Below are 24,569 nucleotides of genomic sequence, written 5' to 3' on the forward strand. Positions count from 1 at the left end.
CTGCTGTCCTGCCCCTGGAGGCTACGTCACCCTGGGTACCCATCTCCCCCTCTCTGTGGCTTTATCCCCTTGTGTGTCAGATGGGGACAACTTCAGGCCAGTTTCTCAAAGCCAGCAAAGCAGGCAGGCCCACTTCCCTCTCCTGCTAACTACCAGGACTGGGTAATTGTTACTTCTGCAGTTGGCTGAATCACTTCTGCCAGCCTCCCAGCCTTGTTCCGAGCTGCAAAACGGGAGTGCTCTCTGAATCTGTTAAAAATAACCGTGAGTGCGGCACTCTGCTGTTTACTAAGGACCGTGCTTCTCCTCCTCTGAGCGCAACTGTTGCTCTCGCCCTGGATCCAGGAGAGAGACTCAGCTTGCTGCAGTCAGGTTCCTGCCTTCTTAGGAGCCTCACTGCCCCAGGTGACCCCAGGGCTCACTGAACACCAGGCCGTGGCTGAGCAAAGCACACCCCCACCTCAGGGCCTGCGACTCTTGTCCTGGCTTTGCAGAGCGATGCACGATGCACCTACTTAGCCCTGGACCTCTGTCTCTCAGCTTCCCAGGGGCAAGGCTGGGATTCCCTGGAAATGCCACCTGTGTGCAGGACTGGGGTCCCTTTTCTTTGGTGGGACAGAGCTCAGCGCAGAATAGGCCTTGCTGCCGGAGGCTCAGGCTGAACGACTGTGTTTCTGAGAAAGCAGGAGGAAAAAGAGGGAGAGAAGGAAGGAGGGAAGGACTCACAGCTCAGTTGAAGGGATCTGCAACCATAGTCAGATGCAGAGGAGGGTGGCTTTGGATAAAAGCAGGAGGGGAAAGTAGAATTTGGGGGCAGGGATTGGTAGGGGCAACGGGGGCGGGGAGGCAGTAGTACATATCCAACTGTTTCTCATCACGAAAGGGAAAGAACAGAGCAATGGGAAGGTCCACACTTCAGATTGGTGGTCAAACGGGTGCAGAGGTCCTGTGGTAAGTATGGGAGAAATAGGGTGGGGATCAGATGGCCTGAGAGACAAGAGGAAGTTATACCTTTGAGAACTTTAGAGAGGAACAGGTGTGCCCCACCCTCCTGTTCCCTGAGGACTGTCCCCACAACCAGTCACCTCGCTGGGGGGCCATCTCTCTATTCAGCTCCCTGTCTGCCTGCCCCATGCTGTCTTCTCCAGTGGCACCCCATGGCAATCTGTACCCCGGCGCTGCACCCACTCCTTCTGTAGCAGCCGTGGCGCCAGCTGGAGCCCGTGGGGAAACAGGAGAAAAAGTGGGAACAGCAGGCCTGGGAGAAAGTGTCTAAACATGGACTATTTGGGGACTGCCTTTTATTTTCAGTTTGAAATTTGTCCACCCTCCAGTATTGTAAAAAAAAAAACAGGAGCCAGAAGCCCACCAGTCACTGTCACCTGGAAAAGAGACCCTCCGATCTCAGGTGGATCGTGTATAGGAGGCCTGGCACCTGGCTGCCTGTGAGATGGCCACTGAGGCCTGGCTGGAGGCATCCTTAGGACCGATGGCTGCAGAGTAACTGTTTCCAACAGGCGTCAGAGCGTTGTTGGAGGACATCAGCTGTTCTGCTTTGATTGTCCTGATGATGTCCATGTGTCATTAGGGCCAATTAGGGGAGGATGGGAGCAAAGTGTTTGCCCCAGGGCACAGGCTGGTGGGAGGGCCACCAGGACAATTGAATTCCCCACCAGACAAATGTGATTAGGTGCAGCCTGGCCCAACCCCACCGGACAGGCATAAATGCCCCGGTGGGGCTGGTGCACTCACCCCAGTCATGCCGGCTCACCGCACCCACCAGCGCTGCTGGAGCAGCCTCCCCAGCCCCAGTGTCCGTGAGGCTGCCTCCATGTATAGTACGGCTGTGGCCATCTTCCTGGTCATTCTGGTGGCTGCACTGCAGAGCTCCGAGCCTCCGGAGCACCCCTTCCCCTACCACATCCCCCTGGACCCCGACGGGATCCTAGAGCTCTCGTGGAACATCAGCTATGACCAGGAGATCATCCACTTCCAGCTCGAGGTGCGAGGGCTGAGGGCTGGGGTTCTGTTTGGAATGTCAGACCGAGGCGAGATGGAGAATGCTGACCTCATCATCCTCTGGACTGATGGCAACAGATCCTACTTCGCGGTGAGTCCTCTCCCACCTCGCTATCCTGAGCTCGTGCCCATACCCCCTAGCTGGCTATCTTCACACGGCTGTGTGCCACAACCCGCAGTGGAAGCTTGCCTACTTCTGTGCATGGTGTCACTGATCTGAATTAAGCCTGTGTACCCCCGTCAGCATCAGAGGCGCACTCACTAGATGATGAAATGCTGGGGGGGGACTCTTCCTACAGTCCTTGACTGCACCTCCAAATAATAAACGCAGCATCCCAGGAAGGATAAGCACATATGGAGGTCCCACATGCCAGGCAGCACCCCCCCATCACGTGAGCATAGACCCTCCCTATCCACCAGTTTTGCAAACAGCAGTTCCATACCACACTGCCGGTACATGCACACCTGCTGTGGGCCAGGTGGTAGCATGGGGTTTAGAAGAGCAGGCAGAACGCACTCTGACGTGGGGCACAGCACACACAGGCCTTCTGTGCTATACTCGACAGTGGTAGAAGGCAGATACAGCACGCTCAGGTGTAGGATAGCTCCACCCTCACCATGCAAGCTGAGCCTAGGCCAAGAGGAGGCATCTTGTTCCTCCTATTCAAAATTGACCTGAATGCCTGCCTGCAAGGATAGCAAAGGAAGTCTCCTATATGCTGGAGCAGCCTTCAGGGACACCCACAAGCTACAGGGATCAGCAGAGGGGGAAGAGCCCCTACAGACATCCTCTGGGTCCCTGCTCGCCCTTCCTCTGCAGGGGGGACTGACCATCATGGCCTCTTTGGGGATGGTATTCAACTCTCTACACCCACAGGAAAAGGAAGATCAGAGATTCTCCTTATCAAATCGGGATGTACCTTCTTCATAACAGGCTAGCCTCAAATTTGTCTTAGTCCTCCTGCTCTGCTTCCCCAGTGCTGGGATTACACAGGAACTACTACACCTGACTAGGAGATGCCTTCTTGACCCAAGCGGGGCAGCCACTCTGCCTGTCCCATAGAGTCCTTTGCTCAGAGCTGTCAGACAGGGTGACGGGGGTGACCATACAGTGACTCTGGAGTCACAGAAGAGGCTTCCTGGGTCCCAGAGGGTTTGCTGCTCCTTTCCCCTCTTTCCAGGCAACCTCTCCAGGCCGCAGCTCCCACAGTCCTGGAAACCTGGTGTTTCACTTTTACACCCCCGCCTGCTAGGTTCATTTGCACAGCAAATTCCCTTGAACACAAATGTCAGATTTGGGAATTGGGGCTCCTTGGGCAACAGTATTCTCAGGAGCACACTCTAAACTCCCAGCTGCCTGTCTGGTTCTACTGCAAATTGGCAGGGTACCCAGCAGGAGGACCACACTGTTGTCCTCAGGGGAAATTTTTGCCAACTCCTTGCCTTTGCTTTCCTTGAGCTGTTACGCTAGCCCTGGAGGTAGGACTAAAGAGAAACAGCCCAAACAATCCTCACAGCAGAGACCCATGGGGTTCATGAGCCCATAGGGAGGCCCACTCACTGGGTGCCATCCCACAGCCTGCCTCCCTTGCACTGGCCGGGAGCCCTGCAGGGGAAGACAGGGAGACTGGGCCAGCAATCTAGGCTCTAGGAAATACCCCGGAGAAATACTCCAGCTGCCAGTGTGGCTAGGGCAGCCTCCCCAGCCCAGGCCTCAGTTTACTCTCTCCAGGCAAGGCTGGCACTAGAGTAAAGTAAGAGATGACCAGGGAGCAATACTTAAGGCAGTGTTTGCTCTCAATGTTATGCAAGTGTGGGGTCGGTACCTGGGAGTGAGTGCCGCGTTAAATGCTGGCCTGCCTCTTTCCACTCTGGCTTCATCATCATCAGTCTGGGTCCAGGGCTCTAGCCTCAAATTTCTAACCCTGGTGTGCACTCCTGTCAGGAGCCTGGGCCACCTTAACAATGCTGTACAGTTCTGCACATGTCCCTTTAAAGCCTGAGAATCGGTTATGTCTGACTGTCCCTGGAAATCTTGAGCACCTGGTTCATGTGTGGTGGTTCTTAGGCACCTGTCTCATGTGTGACAGATTGGAAGGAAACTAAGTTGGGCTGCAGCTTCAGACAGGAGGGGCGACATGGGTAATATGGGGGCTAGGAAACATGGTTAAAGGGTGGACTGATCACCTGGCATACATACACCCGGCCCTGGGTTTGAACCCCAACATAGAAAAGGAATGAAACAGTTAAGATCCGACAGGAGTGAGGTTCAGCAGCTCCCTAGCCCCAGTGTGTGTTCCCACGGAGCTGGTGACTCACAAGGAGTATGGAATTGATCTCTACTGAAGAAGAACAAGAACAACCATACTCTACCGTGCATGTGCCCCTTCCTGCTCGGACCCTGAGCCTGTCTCTGCAGGATGCCTGGAGTGACCAGAAGGGGCAGCTCCATCTGGACGCCCAGCAGGACTACCAGCTGCTCCAGGTACAGAGAACTCCTGACGGCCTATCCTTGCTGTTCAAGAGGCCCTTTGTCACCTGTGACCCCAAGGATTACCTCATTGAGGTAGGCTGTCCAGTTCAGGAGCACAGTTTGCCTGAACCGTCCCTGCATCCTACAGGGCTCTCTCAACTTGGGAAGCCCGAGGTGGGGCCTACACACAGGGAAAGAAAGCTCACTAGGCCTATGGAAGCTGTTTTGAGAGGCTGTCGCTCTGCCAGCAGCATGAGTCTCCAAAGAAGCAGCTCCCTGTGGACATGTAGACAAGTGTTCTTTCCAAATGTGAGTGGTGTTCAGAGCCCCCTTGCTCTGGGATGTAGTTCTAGCCGGATCCCATTACTGTGTCAGTAGCCCAGCATACCTGGATTTCTACTCTACCCCATTGCTAACTTGCTGTGAAGCTCAGGACCAGTCCCTTTCTCCCGAAACCTCAGTCTGCTGCCTATAAAATAAGACCAGGAGCAACTGGATTCCCCACATGGAAGGCCAAAACACCTGGGCTTCTTAGCTGGTCCGCAGTTCGGAAAAGCCAGTCCATCTTGCCCCTGATGGGACCCTGGCATTCTTCTTATCTTGGTTAATCTTTCCTGACCATACTGGCAGGGGCTGGCAGTTTGTGCCCCTGTCTTAATTTATGGCTGAGAGACAGAGTGGAGATGCTGGTGCCACGGGAAGAGACTCACTACTCACAGTCCCAGGGAAATGCCCCTACAGCACATGGGAAGCACTAGGCTCAATTACTGGGTAGAAGCAAGGGCAGACCCCTGGCAATGTGTTTTACAGGGCAAAGGCTAGGAGGGGACTGGGAAGCACCAGGCTGGATAATTGTGACCCTTCCAGGTTACAGAGAGCTCTCTGTTTGCCCTTCCTGGCCCTGAGGCAATTTAGGTCAGGGGAGATGCTAGCTCGGAGCAGAGGTTTGAACAAAGAGTTGGTTAGTGATTTTGACTTACCTGGGCTACAGAATTTGGGAAGTGGTACATACCCTTTCTAAGGCTGGATCTCAGGAATGAAATAAGTAACTTCGGCCATTTGCTTAGATCTGTGATTGTTTAATGGACATCAAACAGACAAATCTGGAATCCATGGAAACAGATGAGGAACTGAGTCCAGGGAAAGGCTAGACTAACCTACTAGCTCTTGGCACAAAGAGGCTAGAGCAAGGCCATTGGAAATGGGTCATCTGGGTCCCCACCCTCCCACAGGCAAGGCTAGAGCAGTCAGAAAACCTTCAAGAATACGCTATAAGAAGGCTGATGTTTGCATGTTCTGGGGACAGAGACTTCTACATAGAACTTGCATGGTGTCCTCCCCAAGAGCAGACCATGGGGATCCTACCAACCAGAGCACACTGGTTGCCCACCACGAATGTGCATCCATTAGTACCCAGAAAGCAACCACAGGCGTTTCCAGCAATGTATCCACCCAAAGCTACCAGTCTCCATCCATAGCAACCAAGCCAGCTCCATCTATGCATTCTGGGTGGGCCCTCTGGCAAGGTAATGGTCCTACTGACCTTGTCTAGCTCCTGAGGTTTGGGGGGAACTAAGTCACACAGTTCACTGCCAAACTCTAGGCTCCCCAGACTTGTTTTTTTACTCCCAAAGTGGTCACTGATCCCCTTAGGTGTTAAACCAACTAGAAGAAATACTTCTTCCCTGCTCCCCAGTCACCCTGAGGTTCATTCATAGAGGAAGTAGGTATCCCAGCCTGCCTCACAACAGGGCCCAGAGGTTGGATGCATGAATGGATGCTAAGCAAAAGCTAAGAGTGTGTAAGAAAGACGAAAAATGTTTGATGAACAGAGACAGGATTCCAGAAGCAGCCTGGGGCCAGGCAGAGCTTCTAATCTTCTCATTTGCCAAGCTGACAGAGAGTGAGGAACTTTGCCTGGTAGGAGTGGATGGGCAGGGACATGGCTCCCTTCGCTCATGGCTGAGCTTATGCTGGCTCTGAGTGGTTCTGTCTGGGCTGCAGGATGACACTGTCCACCTCGTGTATGGTATCCTGGAGGGGCCATTCCAGTCGCTGGAGGCCATCAACACCTCAGGCCTGCATACGGGATTGCAGCGCGTGCAGCTTCTAAGGACTGAGGTCCCCACGCCAGACATGCCTGCGGATGTACAGACCATGGAGATCCGGACCGCGAATGTTGTCATCCCTGACAATGAGACCACATACTGGTGCTATGTCACTAAGCTGCCCACAAACTTCTCTCGACACCACATCATCATGGTACGCAGGGGCCCAGCTGCTCTGCTTCCCACCAGGGGCCCAAGAGCTATTGTAGTCCTCTTCGTGCATGAATCTACAGTATTGCCCTGGCCCTCTGTGACCCTGTCACTGTCTGCCTCAGGGCCCCTGTATTCCTGTCTTACCTGCCTGGACCAAAGCAATATTTTTTTTTTAAATTTCTGAGATTGCCCTTGAGGCTAGAAGTGCTGTCAAATTTTCTGGCAACCTCCCTTCCTGTTAAAGTGGCTCACTGCAACTGCTCCAAAGCTGCAACTAGGGACTTCCTCAAAGTGCTGCCCAGAACCAGATACTGTCCCTATTCTAGAAGAGGAAGAATAACCCAGAAAGGTCTTGTGAGTACCCAGGGTCACACAGCAAAGGGTAGTCAGGTTGTGTAGCTATGCTTGAGGTCCCAAGCTTTAACCTTGAGGCTTCTCTTGCTTCCCAATGGAGCTTGCTTCCCAGGAACACAGATTCACCCCATTCCTACAAGGACAGCTACCTTCCTAGTTCCACCTTACCAGGGGTAGTCTATGTGGGTCCCTACCTCCTTCCCCAGAGCTCTTCATGGGTTGTGGAACTTCCTGTCTCTGGATTGGCAGTCCTTGGCACCTGAAGTTGCCTCACTTACCCTTCTCATTTATATACAGCTGAGCAGATGAGGACCAGCTAGTCCAGCAGAGGGGGGTGGTGGTACTGGGCTCCCGGCTCAGGGTATTCTGTTCCCCTGCAGTATGAGGCCATTGTCACCGAGGGCAATGAGGCCCTGGTGCACCACATGGAGGTCTTCCAATGTGCATCTGAGTTTAAGACCATCCCCAGCTTCAATGCCCCCTGTGACTCCAAAATGAAGCCTAATCAACTCAACTACTGTCGCCACGTGCTGGCCGCATGGGCCCTGGGGGCCAAGGTATGTACATAGTGCTACATGGCTGCTCTAGTTTGCTTTCTGTGGCTGGGACAGGGGAGGAAAGGACTTACTTGGCTTGCATTGCCAGGTCACAGTCCATCATAGAGGGAAGTCAAGGCAGGAACTCAAGGCAGGCCTGTTTGATATGCTGTTCATCCCCTCTGACAGAGGAACTCATGGCCAAGGAAGTATAGCAGGGATCCTTGGAGGATACTGTTTACAAGTGGGTTTGCAGACCAGTTTATACTCAGATAGCTTTCTTACACCGTCCAGAGAATGGCATTGCCCACAGTGGGCTTGACCCTCCTATGTTAGTTAAGAATCAAAACAAACCTCATAGACAAGCCCATAGGCTGCCCCTCCTATATCAAGAAAGAATCAAGATAAATTTCATGCATATGCCCACAGGCCAATCAGATGTAGGTAATTCCACAGCTGATATTCTCTTGGGATGATTCTAGGCCTTGTCAATTGGACAGTTTAAAGTTACTTAAGATGGCATTACGTCATCCCCAGGCCTCCTTTGACGTCCTTAGGACTTCAACTCCGTGCACCCACATCCTAAAAGGACCCGAGAGAGATGGAAAGGGGGCGCGCAAGGCCCTCAACAGCCCCAGTAGCCTCTAGGATTCTTGAGCTTCACTGTTCTTTGGAGCCACAAAGGCTCCTTCCAGCCTTCTGGGGAAACGCATGCGACCTTGAGTGTATACCTCTCACAGGCACTGTACTGCTGCAGAGATATGGGGCCTATGCACAGCATGATCTTCCTGCGGCAGGGCAAGCTGTCGGCAGACTCTGCCCAAGAGTCTCACCCAACCCTTTCCCTGGCCTACACCAGACGATGGTGAGGGCAGGACCGGAGGATCTGGGAGGAGCTCAGTCCAGTCTCAGTGCCCTCCTGGTAGGGCCGTCTATGTGTGACAGCAAAGGCTGTTAGCTCCAGGAGAGCTTCCTTCTAATCCAGTCACTTGCTGATAACACCAGCTTCTGCTCAGGCTCCAGAAGCTGGGCAGGTTTGTCCCAGGCTCCCCTAAAGACCTCTGTCATATATCCCTGTCCCAGGCATTTTACTACCCAGAGGAAGCTGGTGTCGCCTTCGGGGGCCCGAACTCTTCCCCGTATCTCCGACTGGAAGTTCACTATCACAATCCAAGGCACATACACGGTAAGAGTGTGGAGAGCACATCTTCCCACCCCACTTGGTCTCCTCAGAGACGCTTGGGTGCAGCTTGTCCAGACAGAGAGGACACAGGGCACGTGCCTGCCAGAGACAACACAAGCGTTTTGCCCTTTGTCTACGTTATTGTGGTCAGCAACCTAATGAGTTCCCAGGCCGCGTTATGGGTGGCCCCTCAAGCCAGGGCTCTGATTGACTAGTGATGTCTGCCATAGACACTGGCACCAGTGCTTGGTGCTGTGCTGTTGAGCTCCTGAACACCCAGTGAAGACAGAGCCCCACAGATCCCATGTGGTGGGCAAGATGTCAAGTCTACCTCTTCCTAGGGTTGCCAAGCAGACCTTAGATCCTGAAGGCCAAGGATCTGTGGCCAGTCCAGCCAGGTGCTGACTGCTCAGGACCAGGTTCTTTCCCCAGTTCATGGCATGTGTTTAGACAGCCCAAGCTGTCCAGTTAGCTTAGAAATGCCCAGGGCAGAACCATACCTGCCCACCTGTTCCTAATCCCCTGCCTGAGTGGAGTTGGAAAAAAGCAGCAGGCAGCTTGCTGGGCCTGAGAATACTCTGTTAGGCAAGGGAATCTAGACACAATCATGCTGCAAAGAGCTTCTAGAAGAGAGACAAGGTGTGTGTGTGTGTGTGTGTGTGTGTATCTGTCTGTGTGTATCTGTGTGTCTATGTGTGTATCTGTGTTTCTATGTGTGTATCTGTGTGTCTGTGTCTGTGTATATGTGTGTCTGTGCATGTGTATCTGTATGTCTATGTGTGTATCTTTGTGTCTATGTGTCTATGTGTGTATCTGTGTGTCTGTGTGTGTGTATCTGTGTGTCTATGTGTGTATCTGTGTGTCTGTCTGTGTATCTGTGTGTCTGTGTGTATCTATGTGTCTATGTGTATGTCTGTGTGTTTATGTGTATGTTTGTGTGTGTGCGTCTGTGTGTGTGTCTGTGTGTGTGTGTCTGTGTTCATATTTGAATGCAAGGTAAAGGCAAGGACTCGTGAAAGGATCCACGTGATGGGATTAGAATTTTGGTAGCATTTAGTAGGGATCTTGAAGGCACAGCGGATTCTCAGTTAAGGACTAAGGAAGTCATCATTATGGCTAGATCACCCCATGCCTGAAGGTGAGCAGCTTGAGAGGTCTTTAAGGGAGTTGACAGAGGACACCACATCAGAAACTAAATATTTATTTGCTCTTGTACCCCATTTTCCATCAAACGTCCTCACTTCCTTCCTCCCCCCCTCCCTCTTCCTCTTCCTCCCTCCTTCCTTTTGAATAAGACATGTCCTCATCTGTGCACATGAGGAACAGAAAGGGCCTGATAGACATAGACAGCGGCCATAGTAAGACAGGAGCAGCCCCTGCACCCCGCTCCCAGCTGGGTGTGGACACTGCCTGTGCAAGTTTAATGATGCGAGCGACTTTCCCTCCAGGCTGTATAAGCAATGCCACTGCTGCCGCAGGAATTATCTACAGCATGCAGGGGAGGTGAGATGGCTGGGGCCTGAGCACCATGGGGGATTTATTGCTCATTTAAAAGCGGAGAGCAAATGGATTTTTGAAAACTCCCTGGGCATCAGCGAAGTCTGTCTCCCCTCATCGTCTGCATGTATTTATGGATCTTTTGCCAAATATAAGGGTGCGCCTGTCAGTTGGTGAATTCTGAGACGGGCTGCTTTTCTATTAATATCAAAATCAACGGTTATCTCATTATTTAATCCCCATCTAAATTTTAACCAATTGCGGCTTCTTTTTATTATTTGCCTCTGATGTCATCAGCCCAGAGATACAAGGGGCTGTTTGAGTTTGGATGTTGTTGGCTTGAGGAAGAAGGGAGGTGAAGACTGCAAAACGGGGGTGCCCTCAGATTCAATGAGAAGATGCCCAGAGCCTGCCAGCAACATCCTGCATCCCAGCCAGTTGGTCCTGGTGTGGGGGCCCAGTTCAACTGTTCCCAGAACTTTAGTTTTAGGCGGAGTCTTCCACTCAGCCTCCAGCTTTGGCTTCTCCATCTGTAGATGGGAACAACGGAAACTCCCATCGAGGTGACAGGTGACCTGAGAGCAGCTTCTGGCTCCACTCTTTCTTGCTCTCTTGAATCAGAAAGCGTGACCAAGCACAAGGTCCCCTAAGGGGTGGCTCAGGGGCTGCTGCTCACTACCTGCTGTCCCTTCCCCAGGCCGGCATGACTCCTCTGGCATCCGCCTATACTACACAGCCACTCTCCGGAAATACAATGCAGGCATCATGGAGCTGGGCCTGGTGTACACTCCCGTGATGGCCATCCCCCCTCAGGAGACTGCGTTTGTCTTGACTGGCTACTGCACGGATGAATGCACCAGGGTGGTGAGTGGATTGGTTCCCTGCCGCTTGCGCTGACCAGGGGAGGGCAACACGAGATGTTTCAAACCCCTAACCTGGAATCAAGATTGTCTGAGTCCCTGCACCCCCATCTCCAGCAAGAACTGGGCCATGCCCGTGCACCCACACTTCCATGTGCCACTTTTAAAATTTGTATTTGTGTGTGTGTGTGTGTGTGTGTGTGTGTGTGTGTATCTCTGCAGAGACCAGAAGAGGGCAGTGGATCCCCTGGAACTGGAGTTAGGTGGTTGTGAGCCTCCAGACCAGGGCACTGGGAACGGAACCCAAGTCCTCTCTTTGGAAGAGCAGCAAGCAGTCTTACTTGCTGAGCCATCTCTTCAGTGAACCCCATACAGCACATTTTTAACTGGCTTTGTTATGGGAATATCAAAACTTCCAAATGGGACTCATCTTTTACAGGCTACCCAGCCCCCATCATGCCATGCTTCAGTACCAGACAGGGACTAGAGGAGTCAGCAAAGTGCCTAGTGCATCCCTGAGGCTGTACAAGTACAGGGTGATACAGCAGGGTAAAGCTGATGGGACCCTGGCTTCTGCAGTAAGTAAGCATGGCTCCTAGGCTGTGCCAGGGAGCTCTGATCCTCAGCTGTGACACTGTCATAACTGGGCTCACCTCTCCCATAGCAAGAAGTTGCAATGGATCTGGTGTGAGACACGTTCTGCCATGGGGGTCTAGAGGGTCCACAGGTCTCAGTAAGGGTAGGGACAGCCCCCAGTGGGGATCTCACAGAACTCTCTAGACGTCTTGTCTGTGATGCCTCCCCACTCATACTACAGGCAGGAAGTTGTGGCATTCCTCTGTGGTTTGGGAGGCAGGCAAGTGCACAGACCTGTAGCTCTCCCTTGTTTGTAGTCTCTGCTCATTTCTGCTCTTGCCCCTTGTAAGGATCTCGGGCTGGCTGCCATGGGCCTTGCTGTCTAGAGCTCTTTTACTATCACAGATGTGACTTCACTGTCTGCTATGTGTCTTGTGTTCTCTGCTGGCTGCCACTTCTTACAATGGCTTGTCAGGGAAGTGTAGCTAGGCCTGGATCACAGACAGGGAGACACAGGTCGGCCAAGGGAGGACACAGATCCCAAAGCTGTACCGCGGAGCCAGGTTTCTTTGTTGCAGAACCCATAGTGAATTCCCCTTCCCAGCATATTCATGGGTCGACACCTGTTCTTGGGTCCTCCCTATCTGAGCACCTGATCTTTCAAGTCTTAGCTCGGCCCAGTGTTCTCAGGCTAAAACGCTGGACACATCAGTTCTTATTCTCAATCAAAGACTAGCCTGAGACCAGGATGAGAAATCAACCTCCTCCCCTGTCAAAACAGACAGGTCAGACAGGTGATGCTGGCTTCTGAGACCTGTGTCCACATCCCAGCACACGCCTGCATCCCGCGTTCCGTAGTAGTGATCCCGGGCCCAGCATATATGCCGTCACAGATGTAGTCACAAAGGTCCCTGGTTTTCATTTTAAGAGGGATAAAGATATCCACAATGTGAAGGGCAGGGCCAGTAGCTGACAAGCAAGACAGAAGGTTCAGAAGTAAAGATGTAGAAAGCTCAACTGTCCAGGGTCATCCACTGCCAACTGTCAGCACCAAGGTCTTCAGCTCTGGCTGGCAGCATCAAAGGAGCAGAGGACCATGGCAGGGCGGCAGAGAGGTGGGAGAGTTGTCATGCTTGATACATCTGAGAAAACTTCGTATGGAAAGACATGAGCACAGATTAGGAAAACCACTGGAAGATGTCCTTGTGTGTTGATGAGGAAAGAAGGGCTGACATCTTTCCCCCACTGGCTTAGAGATGAGCATCATTGCTCTTGACCAGGGTCACGTTGACCTCAGAGACCATGTGGTCTCCTTTTGTGAACAGGGCACTCCGAGGCCTGCTGGGGACCTTGAACATGATGGGTATGGCAGCACATAACTAATGGGAAACCCACAAAGAAGGGAAGTCCTGTCCAGTCAACAGGGAGCAGGCCTCTTCTGGCTGAGGAGAAAGAGAATTCAGTCTTCAGGCACTCCAAGGAGGCCCAAGGACAGGGGTGTCATTGGCCCTGAATGCATTCACGTCTGGCTGCTGGTTGGGGCTTCTTGCTTCAAAGACTTGGGCTTCTGGCCACAGTCCTCTCTTAAACAAGCCACTCTCGTTGGGCAGTGAGGGCGCACGCCTTTAATCCCAGCACTCGGGAGGTAGAGGCAGGTGGATCTCTGTGAGTTCGAGGCCAGCCTGGTCTACAAGACCTAGTTCCATGCCAGGCTCTAAAACTACAGAGAAATCCTGTCTGAAAAAAACAAAAAACAAACAAACAAAAAACAAAACAAAACAAAGCAACAACAAGCCACTCTCTGGCAGGTTTACAATAGAGATCAGAAAAAACCATCTAGAAAAAGCAACTGTTCTGGCAAGCCAAGGGTTGCTGCTCTGCTCTAGGCCTGACTCTGCCCCTCCCACAGGCGCTGCCAAACAGTGGAATCCGCATCTTCGCCTCACAGCTCCATACACACCTGACCGGCAGGAAGGTGATCACTGTGCTCGCCCGGGGTGGCCAAGAGCGTGAGATTGTGAACAGAGACAACCACTACAGCCCCTTCTTCCAGGTGGGGACCTGCCTGTCATCAGCCTCCCAGACCTTCCGTTTCCCAGGGCTGTCCTCTGACCTTTGGTGGGGGAGCCTGGCCAAGCCACTGGGTGTCAACAATGTCTTGGTGACAACTTGATTGATCTTGTCTCCTCCTGATTGGAGCCCATACTTAGTCCCGACTCCCCGGAGAGATTGAGGCAGAACTGATAACCCAGGGTGTCTGGACGAGGGCCCACAGCTCTCTCACCTCTGTCTTCCCCACTCCAGGATATCAGAATGCTGAAGAAGGTTGTGTCTGTCTTGCCGGTGAGTGAATATCCAACAGGGACAGTTGCCCGGGGCTGGGGATATTTGGAGAACACTGTGCCCAAAGAGAGAGAGGGAAAGAAGTAGGCCAGGAGAGAGTCTCTGGGCAGGCACAGCAGGCCTGGGTGAAGTTCATGGGGACTTCATGGAACAGAAGGGACATTGCCTTCTAGCTTCAGCTGGACTACAGTTCCTAAGAGTCTCACCCCCTGAGAATGCTAGAGAGAGATGGGGGTGCCAAGATGCAGTCCTTGCCTGTGCAGAGGCGGGAGCTCTGATATGGTCAGCCAGGCCACTAATAGAGAGAAACTCCAGGGATACTTAGATGTGAGCCTCAATGGGGAGGGTTCTGGGTTCCTCGCGGGAGATCACACATCCCGGTGACGTGGTCACCAGGAGGATGAGCTGAGCACACCTGTCAGCCCTGAGTGGGCAGGTGCTAATGTGTCTGCCACCTCACTCTTCAGGGGGATGTACTCATCACTTCTTGCACATACAACACAGAAGGCAGGAAGCTGGCCACCGTGGTAAGTCACACTGGCTTGTCCTTCCCCGCACCCAGAAAGAGTCTGAGTAAAGATTTCTAACCTTTCCTGTGGTTGAGTGTAGGCTGCCAGAGGCAGACCTCTCTTCCTTTCGCATTCCCCGAATGGACCGGATACTCTCAGGCCATGCTTCTGGATCCCTGTCTCGCGCAATCCTCCTCCCCCAGATCCCCAGTGCTTATTATCCAAGCAGAATGCATGCTGGGCTCTACACTGCCCCCCCAAAGGAAGTGATGCTGTCAGAACGGCTTCAGGGCCTCCTCTCAGAGCCACTACAGTGAGTTCTCATCGGCATCCATGCCAGTGTCTCTCTGGCATGGCAAGGAGCCAAGAAGCACTGTGGAGCTCCAGGTCCATCTGGGGAGACAGGTCACGTCTGCTACAGGAGAAGCAAAGCAACAGGGACACAGAAGCTTCACCCCAGGACGTCACCCAGAGATGACAGGAGGGGTGTGAGCTCAGGGGTAGAGCCAGGGAGAGACGGAAAAGAGCTCTACACAGGGGCATGTGCCAGAAGCCCCAGAGGATAATGGTTCTCAGGATGGGGCGATGTTCAGTTACAACAGGGTGGAGATGTGGGCAGCACCAGGCAGGTGGGTGTGGCTGGCCACTCCAGAGAAGTGACACGGGTCTTCTTTTGGCTGGACTGTGGATAGTCCAAGGAGGAGGAGCACCTCGAGGGAGGACTATTGTGCTGGAAATGTCTCATCCATTTGGGACCCATTGGGCAGGGAGAGGGACACTTTCCATAGCTGTCTTGGGTCATCACTATTCCCAGCCATTAGTCCCACTACCTTTTTTCAAACATTAACTTTATTTTATGTGCATTGTTCTGAAGGTGTCAGATTCCCTGGAACTGGACTTACAGACAGTTGTGAGCTGCCATGTGGGTACTAGGAACTGAACCCAGATCCTCTGGAAGGGCAGTCAGTGCTCTTAATGACAAGCCATCTCTCCAGCCCCTCCCACTGACCTTTTAACTGATCCTTGAGCACCCAACAATTAACACATCAATTGTGATGTTCAGAGTGGGCCTGACCTCGGGCTACATCCCATCCTGGCACCCCCGCAACCCCAGAATCTCCCATCGATATTCTAACACTAACGTCTGCACAGTGACCCAGGCCTTCTGCCAAGGTCCAGGGACCCCCGTTCTGTTTCCCATGTGCTCTTTAAATAGCTTTATTGTGAGATGATTCCCACACCGCACAGCTGAAGTGTGTGAAGTGTGCAGCTCGTTGCCTGGAAGCACACGCACAGATCCATGCACACCATCAACCCACAGCTGTCACCCCCCATCCCCTCGCCCAGCCCAACAAACAGATCTGCTTGCTCTGTCCCAGATATTTCTCATCACTGGATTGGCATGATATGCAGCCTTCTCTGACAGGGTTGTTTTCCGTGCGTTTAATCCATCTGAGTTTTTCATGTTGGCCTCAAAGGCAGGCGTTTCCCCCCTGCGCTTTCATAGGCATCGTCTCCTTCCTGCGGGTACATCGGCTGCGGGTGGGGGCGGGGAGGCACTTGCCGGTCGTTGGTGGAAGGGAGCCCCCAGGCCTGCTCTGCCACAAGTGTTTCTGCCAGGGCTGTGTTCCTGTCTTGCCAGCTTCGTGGCTAAGAACTAGTGCCTCACTTGTTCCAGGATGTTCATGGCCGTGGTCCAGCAAGCACCTAAGATCTCAGATCGTTAAAAGACGAGATACCTCCTGATGACTTCTTAGGGTGGCTCCATCTGGGATCAGAGGGAATGGGAGCTCCCAGGAGGCAGACATGAGCTTCCTGGTTCTGACAACCTGAGGATCTAAAGAGATGGTGGTGGCCTTTGAATGCAGCTTCCATCCCAAAGTGAGGCAGGAGGGGAAAGCAATCCAGGCCCTGTTCTCATTCTTGATCTCTGAGGTGGCAGAGCTAGGTGGGAGAGGGGAGATGGGAGGTGTCTCATGCCCACTGAGGGCTAGGGAAGCTGGAAAATGAGGGCTTAGGATAAGCAAACAATACAGGAAGACCCATATGACACACGGGGGCCAGTCCAACTTCTTATTGGTGAACTTCCTTCTCCCATACCCCAGGCTCTCTGCACTCAAGGAGGGGCCAGCTGAGTTCTATACCACCCATGTGGTCTGTCATGAAGCAGCGAAGGCCTTTCTCCCCTCAACTGTTCTGATCAGTCAAATAAAACCTCCCTCCCCATATCATGTTTACGAAGAGCCAGGATCCTTGAGGGAGGCTGAGACAGTCTTGGGCTGGGCTCCCTGCCTGGTTCCTGACCCTATTGTAGGATTCCTTCTCCCCTCAGAACCAGTTCACTACATCTGTGAGCAGGAAGTGGTGGGGATGTCATCCACTCAGTCCCTCCCTTTTTGTGGATGGGTGGCCCAGGGATTCCAGATCCTAGCGCCTCTGAAGTGTCAACGTAACTGGTGGCCAGCGAGGTCTGCAAGGTGAAGTGAGGTCAGCTCCCACTGGAAACCACAGGACTTGTCCCCTGTCCCCTAAGACTCGGTTGTTGTAACCCATAAGGCAAGAACAGCAACGCTCTGTCTCCGTTTCTGTTTTCTTCTCACCTATCTGATGCTTGTTCACTGGGTCTGTCTCTCCTGCTGCTAGCAGATGCCACGAGAGGGTGACCTCCCTCCTGGCTCTATCCTGGGGACTTGGATACCACGCTGCTGCAAGCGGATGAGCACGCTGGGTAACAAGTCGCCATGAGAAGGGTACAGGCAGACTGCGGTTGAGTGACGTGCTGAGGGCTGACGGGGTTTTCTCTCGCCTGCAGGGGGGGTTTGGAATCTTGGAGGAGATGTGTGTCAATTATATACACTACTACCCCCAGACAGACCTGGAGCTCTGCAAGAGTGCCGTCAACGAGCGCTACCTCCAGAAATACTTCGACCAGGTGAACAGGTGATGTGCGGCTTCTTGCTTGCTGCCCCTGGGAAACCCTACACAGAAAATCTCTGTGCCCTGCCCCATGCTCTCTCCTCTTAGGAGGCTGGGTGGCCAAACATAGGGAATTTAAGCTAAGTTCTTGGAGAAAGTTAGTGTGTCTGCCATCAGACCTATGTGTCCCTGGGAGTGCCTTTGGCAGATATCACTAGTCTCCTTACTTACAAGTTGTCCCCAGAACAGCCACTGTCAACCACCAAAGGTAACATCAGAGAGAAGCAGAGCCAGGACAGCATCTTAGGCAGTGGATAAAGGGGGCAAGGCTGGAGAGGAAGGTAACGCAAGAGCAGCTGTGGGGAGACCCTCTGCTCTGTCTTTAAGCTGAGTAACTGACTTGCCTTCCAGTTTCAGCAATGGGGAGGTCTGCACCTGCCCTCAGGCCTCTGTCCCCGAGCGGTTCAGCTCCGTGCCCTGGAACTCTTACAACCGTGAAATGCTCAAGGCGCTGTACCGCTTTGCCCCCATCTCCATGCACTGCAACAAGACCTCAGCTATAAGCTTCCAGGTACGACAGCAGGGGAACGGTGGGTCACAGCACCAATGCAGCACTCACTCATCCCCTATCCAATACCCAGCAAGCCCCACTGCTGCCTGAATCTCCAAACCCAGGTCTGCCCAGATCCTGAGGAGGACCCCAGGGGCGTTGGCAAGGGATCCTGAGCCACACACAAGCAGCGCCCACATGTGATGGGAAAAAATAATCAGATAGTGACAGACGGATGGATGGTGAGGGGACAGGCCAGCAATACTGCCAGGAAGGACAGGGAGGCCACTTCTCCTGGGCACAGTAAAACAGGAGACTAACTTCAGTCTTATCTGAATGGTGTGTGAGCGAGTGCCAGCAATCTGCCCAGGGCATAAAAATAGAGCTCTGGCCAAGGGGAGGAAAAAAACCAGCATTCTGTGACAGCAGCCCCACAGCCCCACAACCCCACAGCCCCACAGCCCAGCGTCTCCCACTTTATCTGAGTCCTGCTGGGATTCAAAGGTACCTAATTTATTTCCCAGCAGAGCCAGCCAGCAGCGGCAGTACCAGCACTGCCAGCCCAGAGCGCAGGTCAGCAGACCAGCCTGCTGCATTAGGCAGAGGAGTCAGGCACTGCGGCGGGGGGTGAATGGTCCTTTCCTGGCAGTGGTTGGATGCTAGATTCATTACTAACCCAAACACCCAGCCCATGGGGAGGCTTGCTCACCCTGGAGCAGTTTGGAGCACTGTGGGATGTGGCTGGATCTTAGCTTTTGTAAAAGCCTTGCTGGAGGACAGCAGCTAACACTGCAGCCTGCCTCCGTGGATTCTGATCCCTTCCTCAGGTATACAACTGAGTGAAGAGGCAGGCATGGAGGTAGAGAAGCCTGGAAGGTTCCAGTTCTTGACCAGAGAACACAGTAGCATGGAAGAGGGACATGGATCCTCGGGTAGTAACCCTCAAAGGGTGACTTGGAGGAGGTCGGGAGTGTTCAGCATGGGATACACGAATTTAAGGACAAGAATCCTACCAGCTAGGAAGACAGTACCCTGACTGGCCCCTCCAGCCTCGGTTTACCTTCTGGTCCCTTCCTTACAGGGTGAGTGGAATCTGAAGCCTCTGCCTGAAATCACATCCACACTGAAAGAACCCACCCCGAACTGCCCCACCCACCAGGCTGTGAGCTGCACTAACTCCACCACGGTCAGCATCCACTGGGGCAGAGACTAAGGAGGGGCCTGTTCTTCAGACCCTCCTCATGATGTTCCTGTGGGCTCACACCAGTTCTGTGTACCCCCTTTTGAAGACTCCCCTTCATAGAATAGTGCTGTTTGCCTAGGAGGAAGGGGCATGTCACCCTGGAGACACCTGCGTGACTGAGACCATCCCATGAAGTCTAACTGGGCAGAACAAACCTGGCCACACCAGGGTTGCCTCCATGCAGAGACGACTTGTTATGGGGGTCCAGATTCAGCACTGCAGACCTACCTTGCCTCAAGAACAGCCTTGCCAGGCTGGGTGCAGACTCCCTAAGCCTCCCAGTCCCCACCCTGTTGGCCCTCCAATGGTGACTTGTGTTGGTGTTTACCATGACAGCCCCGTTTAAACAACTCTTTGCCTAGTGGCTCATGTTTCCCAGTGGGTGGCTTCCCTGCGACAAGACAGGACAAGGCATTTAGCTAGTTAGAGACTCACCAGGGGAGCTCACTTCATGGCAGAGTAAATAGATATTTTCGCCCACCTAGAGGGAAACCCCAACAAGTACTTCCGACATGGAGAGCCGAGATGGCTAGAGCCAGGTTCTGTGGAGGTTAGAGCCGGTTGCTTCCCCTGCTGGTGACATATCAGGCTCTAGAACAGGTGGCTGAAAGTTTGGCTTAACCCTTTAATGAGGAGTGATTCAGTCTTCTAGTCTATAAAATGGGACTCACCCTCACCCAGCACTAACTGTGGACACACAGGCAGGGCTGATGCTCCTGCCCCTAAGCTGAGCCTTTCCGAGCCCCGTGATGTTACACGCATTGTCCCGCGTGAAAGAAGCCTGCTTTTGTAATTCTAGTCACACCACCCACCCTGAGTCCTTCTCTCCCTCATCTCCTGTTTAAGGGCCAGCTCAGCTCTTTGATGGCTTTGGAAGGGAGAAGGAGACTGGGCTCTTTTCAGCTATTTCAGCAAAACGCAGGCCAGGCTCCTCAGGCAGGGAAGGTGATGGATGAGCTTCATGTCCCCCCACTGCCACAGACATCAGCTAAGTGCTGCCTTCCCCTTCAGCGAGGCACTTTCTTACTGCGGAGAGAAGGTGCCCAGACTCTGCGCTGTGTAGTATGAATCATGGCTCCGGGCGCCCATAAGTCATGGGCGTAATCGGTGTGAAATGCCAAGTCCGACAGCCCAGAGCAATGCTCAGCCCTCCGTCATCTTTACAGCCTCAGAGATGGGGGAGGCAAGTCGTCTCCGTAGCTGTGCTTTGCCTCCATGGCTGCCTGTCTGAGCAGCCTAGAGCCAGAGGTACCAGAAAGACTCGCGGGGCTCTGGAGCCTGACCTTTGACTCAGTCACTTCACTCCAGTGGTCTGCCAACTCACGGACAGGGAACCTGAGGCTCGTGGGTCGGTACCTTGCCCAGGGACGTGTCCAGACCCACAGACCCTGCTTCCCCTCTGAGCTGTCCTGATCTTTCTCCAGGGAAGCCATCTGCATCCGGTGCTGCTTCTGTTGCAACAGCCCTCACCAGGGTGACCAGGGTGTTGTTATGACTACCAGTTGAGGCCTATGACATCTCCACCAGCTCCCCAAACCTTTAAGAACTTGCTGTGTCTCTTCCCTAGACAGATGAGAAGACAGAGACTCAGAGATCTAAGGTTAGGTGACAAGGCCCCTGTAGAATGTAAGGGTAACACGGGCTACTGAGATCACCTCCCCTCCATATCCTCTAAGCCAAAGCAAGTCTCCAGAACTACCCCTCTTCTGAATTTGGGTGATAGCAAGGATCTGAGTGTGAGCCATTCCCAACTCACTGGGTATAATGTTTTTCCTTGCTGGATTTGGAGTAGAGGACTCTCCTGCCTCCCAGATGCCTGGGCGTTTAGGAAGTACCAGAGGCAAAGGGCTGCTACTCTTTAGCAGTGTGAAGAGGGTCTTAAGTATAAGAAGGATGTCCCCAGGCCAGGGATAAAGTCTTTAGTGAGCTGGTCCTGAAATAATCCTGGACATTGCTATCTGGTGGCCCACAGTCTCAGGTGGCTATTTAATTTTTGTTTAGATTAATTTAAAAAAATGATAAGCACCAGGGCTAAGGATGTAGCTCGGTTGGGAGAACACTCACCCTAACACGCACAAGCCCTGGCTTCTATCCCCAGAGCCACATTAAATTGGGCACGGTTACATGAATACACCTGTCATCCCAGCGCTTGGGAAGTGGAGACAGGAGGATGGGAAATTCAAGGTGAATCCTGGCTACACAACAGAGTTCAAGACCAGTTTGGTCTACCGGATACTCTGTCTCAAAGCTGAGACGGAAGCTGGCCAGGGACAGAACTCTGCAGTAAAATACTTGCAAGCATAAGGGCCCGAGTTCAAACCCTGGAACCCATGCAAGGATGCGTGTTTATAATCCTAGCCCTGGGTATGCAGCAGGGGACAGGAGGATCCCTGAGGCTTGCTGCCTCGTCAGCCTAACCTGGTCCAGCGAGAGGCCTTGTCTCAGAAAACGGTGGACAACTGAAGAACAAAACCCAAGGTTGACCTCTGGTCTCTATACACTTGTATGTGTATGCTCATGGGTGCATATACAGAAACCACACACACACACACACACACAAACACACCAGTGTAAAATACTTACGGTCCCATTCTTTCACATCAAGGATTAGCAACAGTGTGTAACTCATGGCTGCCACATTCAATGGGGCATCCACAGAGCATCCTATCATTGTAGGGAGCTGCTTGGGACTGTGGCACCAAGTGAACTCCGGAGGGCCACCATGGATTGAAAATCCCATCTAGGTACCCGTCAGTAAGCCAACGATCAGCGGCTCTGGGCAGAGCCACCTATACAGCTGCAGGGATCTCCCGTGGGGCACTTGAGGCAGGACCTGCCTTTGGAGCTACAGGGCACCCACCACCTGTGATGCAGGTGGAGACTCCTCACCCAGTGCAGAACTAGTGACCTCCAAGGTGCTTCCATGAGCTTGCATACAGAGGCTCCTGGACTCGCCAGCCGTCCAAAGCTCCCTGAGTTGACTGGCGCTGCCGCTTGCATAGCAGTGGGAACCTAAGAACCTGGGCACCCATACAAAGTGCCTACTCACAGGTAGTGGCACCATCAGGTCTTCAGTGGAAGAAGCTGCAAGTCTCAGTGCCCCAGCAGCCCAAGCTTGGTGTTTAGATGCTCAGCAGGTCTACATTAGGGGGGCTACTTTATTGAAGACTGCAGGAAGAATAAGGAAGAAAATAGGGGGGTGACTAAAGACAGAAGGGGGGCACATGCTGGGGAATTCAGGGCTATTTCACCTGACTGAATCCACAACTGGCCAGGAGTGACTGGGCCAGCGGGAAGTCAGGGAGCACGCTGGCCATTTTGCAGCTTGGCAGGATGGTCACCTGATGAATGTGTCTGACAGCTGAATCAGCCATCCTCGGATGCCCTTCACAGATGCCCACCACTGTCTGCCTCTCACCCGCAACAAGAGCAGCCTGCTTCCCTCTGCCCACACAGTTCGGGCCTGGAAGGACTCAAAAGACCTCAGCTCCATCTGTGAGCTTTTTCCAGCTCACTTCCCAGAGACCCAGAACGGCTTGCCAGCCTACTCTCCCCTACCCTCAAGAGTGACAGGGCTGTCACTTGGGCTGGCCCTGGGAAATCCTTCTGGCCTCTGAGTCCCCATGAGGTGGAGGTTAAGATGAATGTATAGGCTCAGCCAGGCTGGATGGAGCTCCAGGGGGCTTGGTTGGTCCTCCGGGCAGTCCTGAAGCTGAGGCAGAGTGAGACAGCCCCACCTATCAGCCCTCCTCTGCAGGTTGGGCGGTCGAGATACCAACAGGGCATGGAGCATGCTGGCCAAGCCTACCTCCAGACTGTGACACACGAGCAGTTTGCTGTCCACCCCCTGTCTGTGTGTCCCTCCTCTCCTTCGCCCAGTGTTTCTGCTGCCTTCCACACAGGCTAAAGGGACATGGCCCTGTGCTAGCAGGGTGCATAGGAGGCCTCTGGGATGTGTGGGGGTGGGGGAAGAAGCTGGAAGTGACCTGGGCATTTTGCTACTAGGGTCTCAGTTCTTACCAGGGAAATGAGCATCTCATCCTGCCACCTGGTGTCTCACCTTTCCCCGTCTCCTACTGGAAGGCAGGTGGCATGGTACCACTGGTCTGGCTCTAAAGCAAGCATTTTCTCTCTACGTATGTGAACTTATACGTGTGGGTATGCAAGCGCATGTACTCACACATACAGAGACCAGAAGTTAGTGTCATCAGCCTTCCTGCCACCTTTGACCTTATTGCTTGGGATAGGGTGTCTCGATAAACCTGAGTCTCATTGACTGGTAGGCTGGGTGGCCAGCAAGCTCTGGGGATTTGCCTGTCTCTGAGTCCTCCCTCACTCCCAGAGCTTGAGTTACAAAGCTGTGCCACCACACCTGGGCTTTACTTGGGTCCTAGGGATCCAAACTCAGGTCCTCAAGCTTATATACCAAGCACCTTACCCACGGGTCATCTCTCCAGCCCTGGTGAAAACATTATTGCTCAGTGTAACAGAGACCAGGATGGGGCAGCAAGCAAGCCTGTGGATAGCTGGCGAAAGGGGGCCTGTCCCCCTGTCCTCTGCAGGGAGAGCTCCACTGACCAACCTCTGAACCCCAACACTGTTGTATCTCACTGGGGCCTCTAAGGGTACCAAGACCTCGGTCCTCTCCCTCCACTACCCGCTACAGTCTGCTCTCCACACTTGGGGCATTTTCACATCGGGTTTCCAGTGATTTCTGATAGGCAGTGCTCAGTCACAGTGGGGGGCATGTGCTTGATTTTCCAGAAAAACAAAAAAGGGTTTTTTTTTTTTAATATAGCGACGGATGCACGTCTAGATTGGCAGTACCGGAAGCCGGTGCCCTGGGACTTTCCAGGCGAACTTGGGAGGTGATTCTTGACAGCTGCTCTCACTCAGGGACCCAGCATCCTTCCAAGGATGGGGGAGGCAGGCAGGCAGGCATGGGAAAGGCATGCGAAGTCTGGGAAAACCCAGTTAGGCTGGGAAAGCACTCAGACCTCCCTTGTCCTGAGCTATCCCCAAGGATAGGTTGGGAGCTGCATGTGCTCATCGGCCCAACGTGGTGGGGGGCTGGGTGTATTGGCCAGAACACAGAATTGGGGGCCAGGAAGCTGGGCAATCTGGGCAGTTGCCTTCCTTCTTCTTTCCTCCTTTCTCCTCCCCTCCCCTCCCTGCTCCACTTACCTTCCCCCCCCTCACATCTTCCCCATCTTCCCCTTCTCCCTCTTCCCCTTCCCTTCTCCTCCCTC

At 53.3% G+C, this 24,569-nt stretch overlaps 1 protein-coding gene across 1 annotated transcript; it reads left to right on the forward strand.

Annotated features, from left to right (window-relative positions):
* Positions 1–1,756: 1,756 nt before the first annotated feature.
* Dbh (dopamine beta-hydroxylase) lies at positions 1,757–19,664 on the forward strand. Its single transcript, XM_075984449.1, has 12 exons — positions 1,757–2,110; positions 4,439–4,585; positions 6,497–6,754; positions 7,488–7,664; positions 8,727–8,829; positions 11,021–11,187; positions 13,669–13,812; positions 14,064–14,102; positions 14,570–14,629; positions 17,424–17,551; positions 17,939–18,098; positions 19,159–19,664. Exons 1-12 carry the CDS (start codon positions 1,760–1,762, stop codon positions 19,288–19,290), a joined length of 1,866 nt encoding a protein of 621 aa, XP_075840564.1. The 5' UTR covers positions 1,757–1,759; the 3' UTR covers positions 19,291–19,664.
* Positions 19,665–24,569: the final 4,905 nt, after the last annotated feature.

This window comes from Microtus pennsylvanicus, chromosome 9 (genome assembly GCF_037038515.1).
Source record: "Microtus pennsylvanicus isolate mMicPen1 chromosome 9, mMicPen1.hap1, whole genome shotgun sequence".
Classification (NCBI taxonomy): domain Eukaryota; kingdom Metazoa; phylum Chordata; class Mammalia; order Rodentia; family Cricetidae; genus Microtus; species Microtus pennsylvanicus.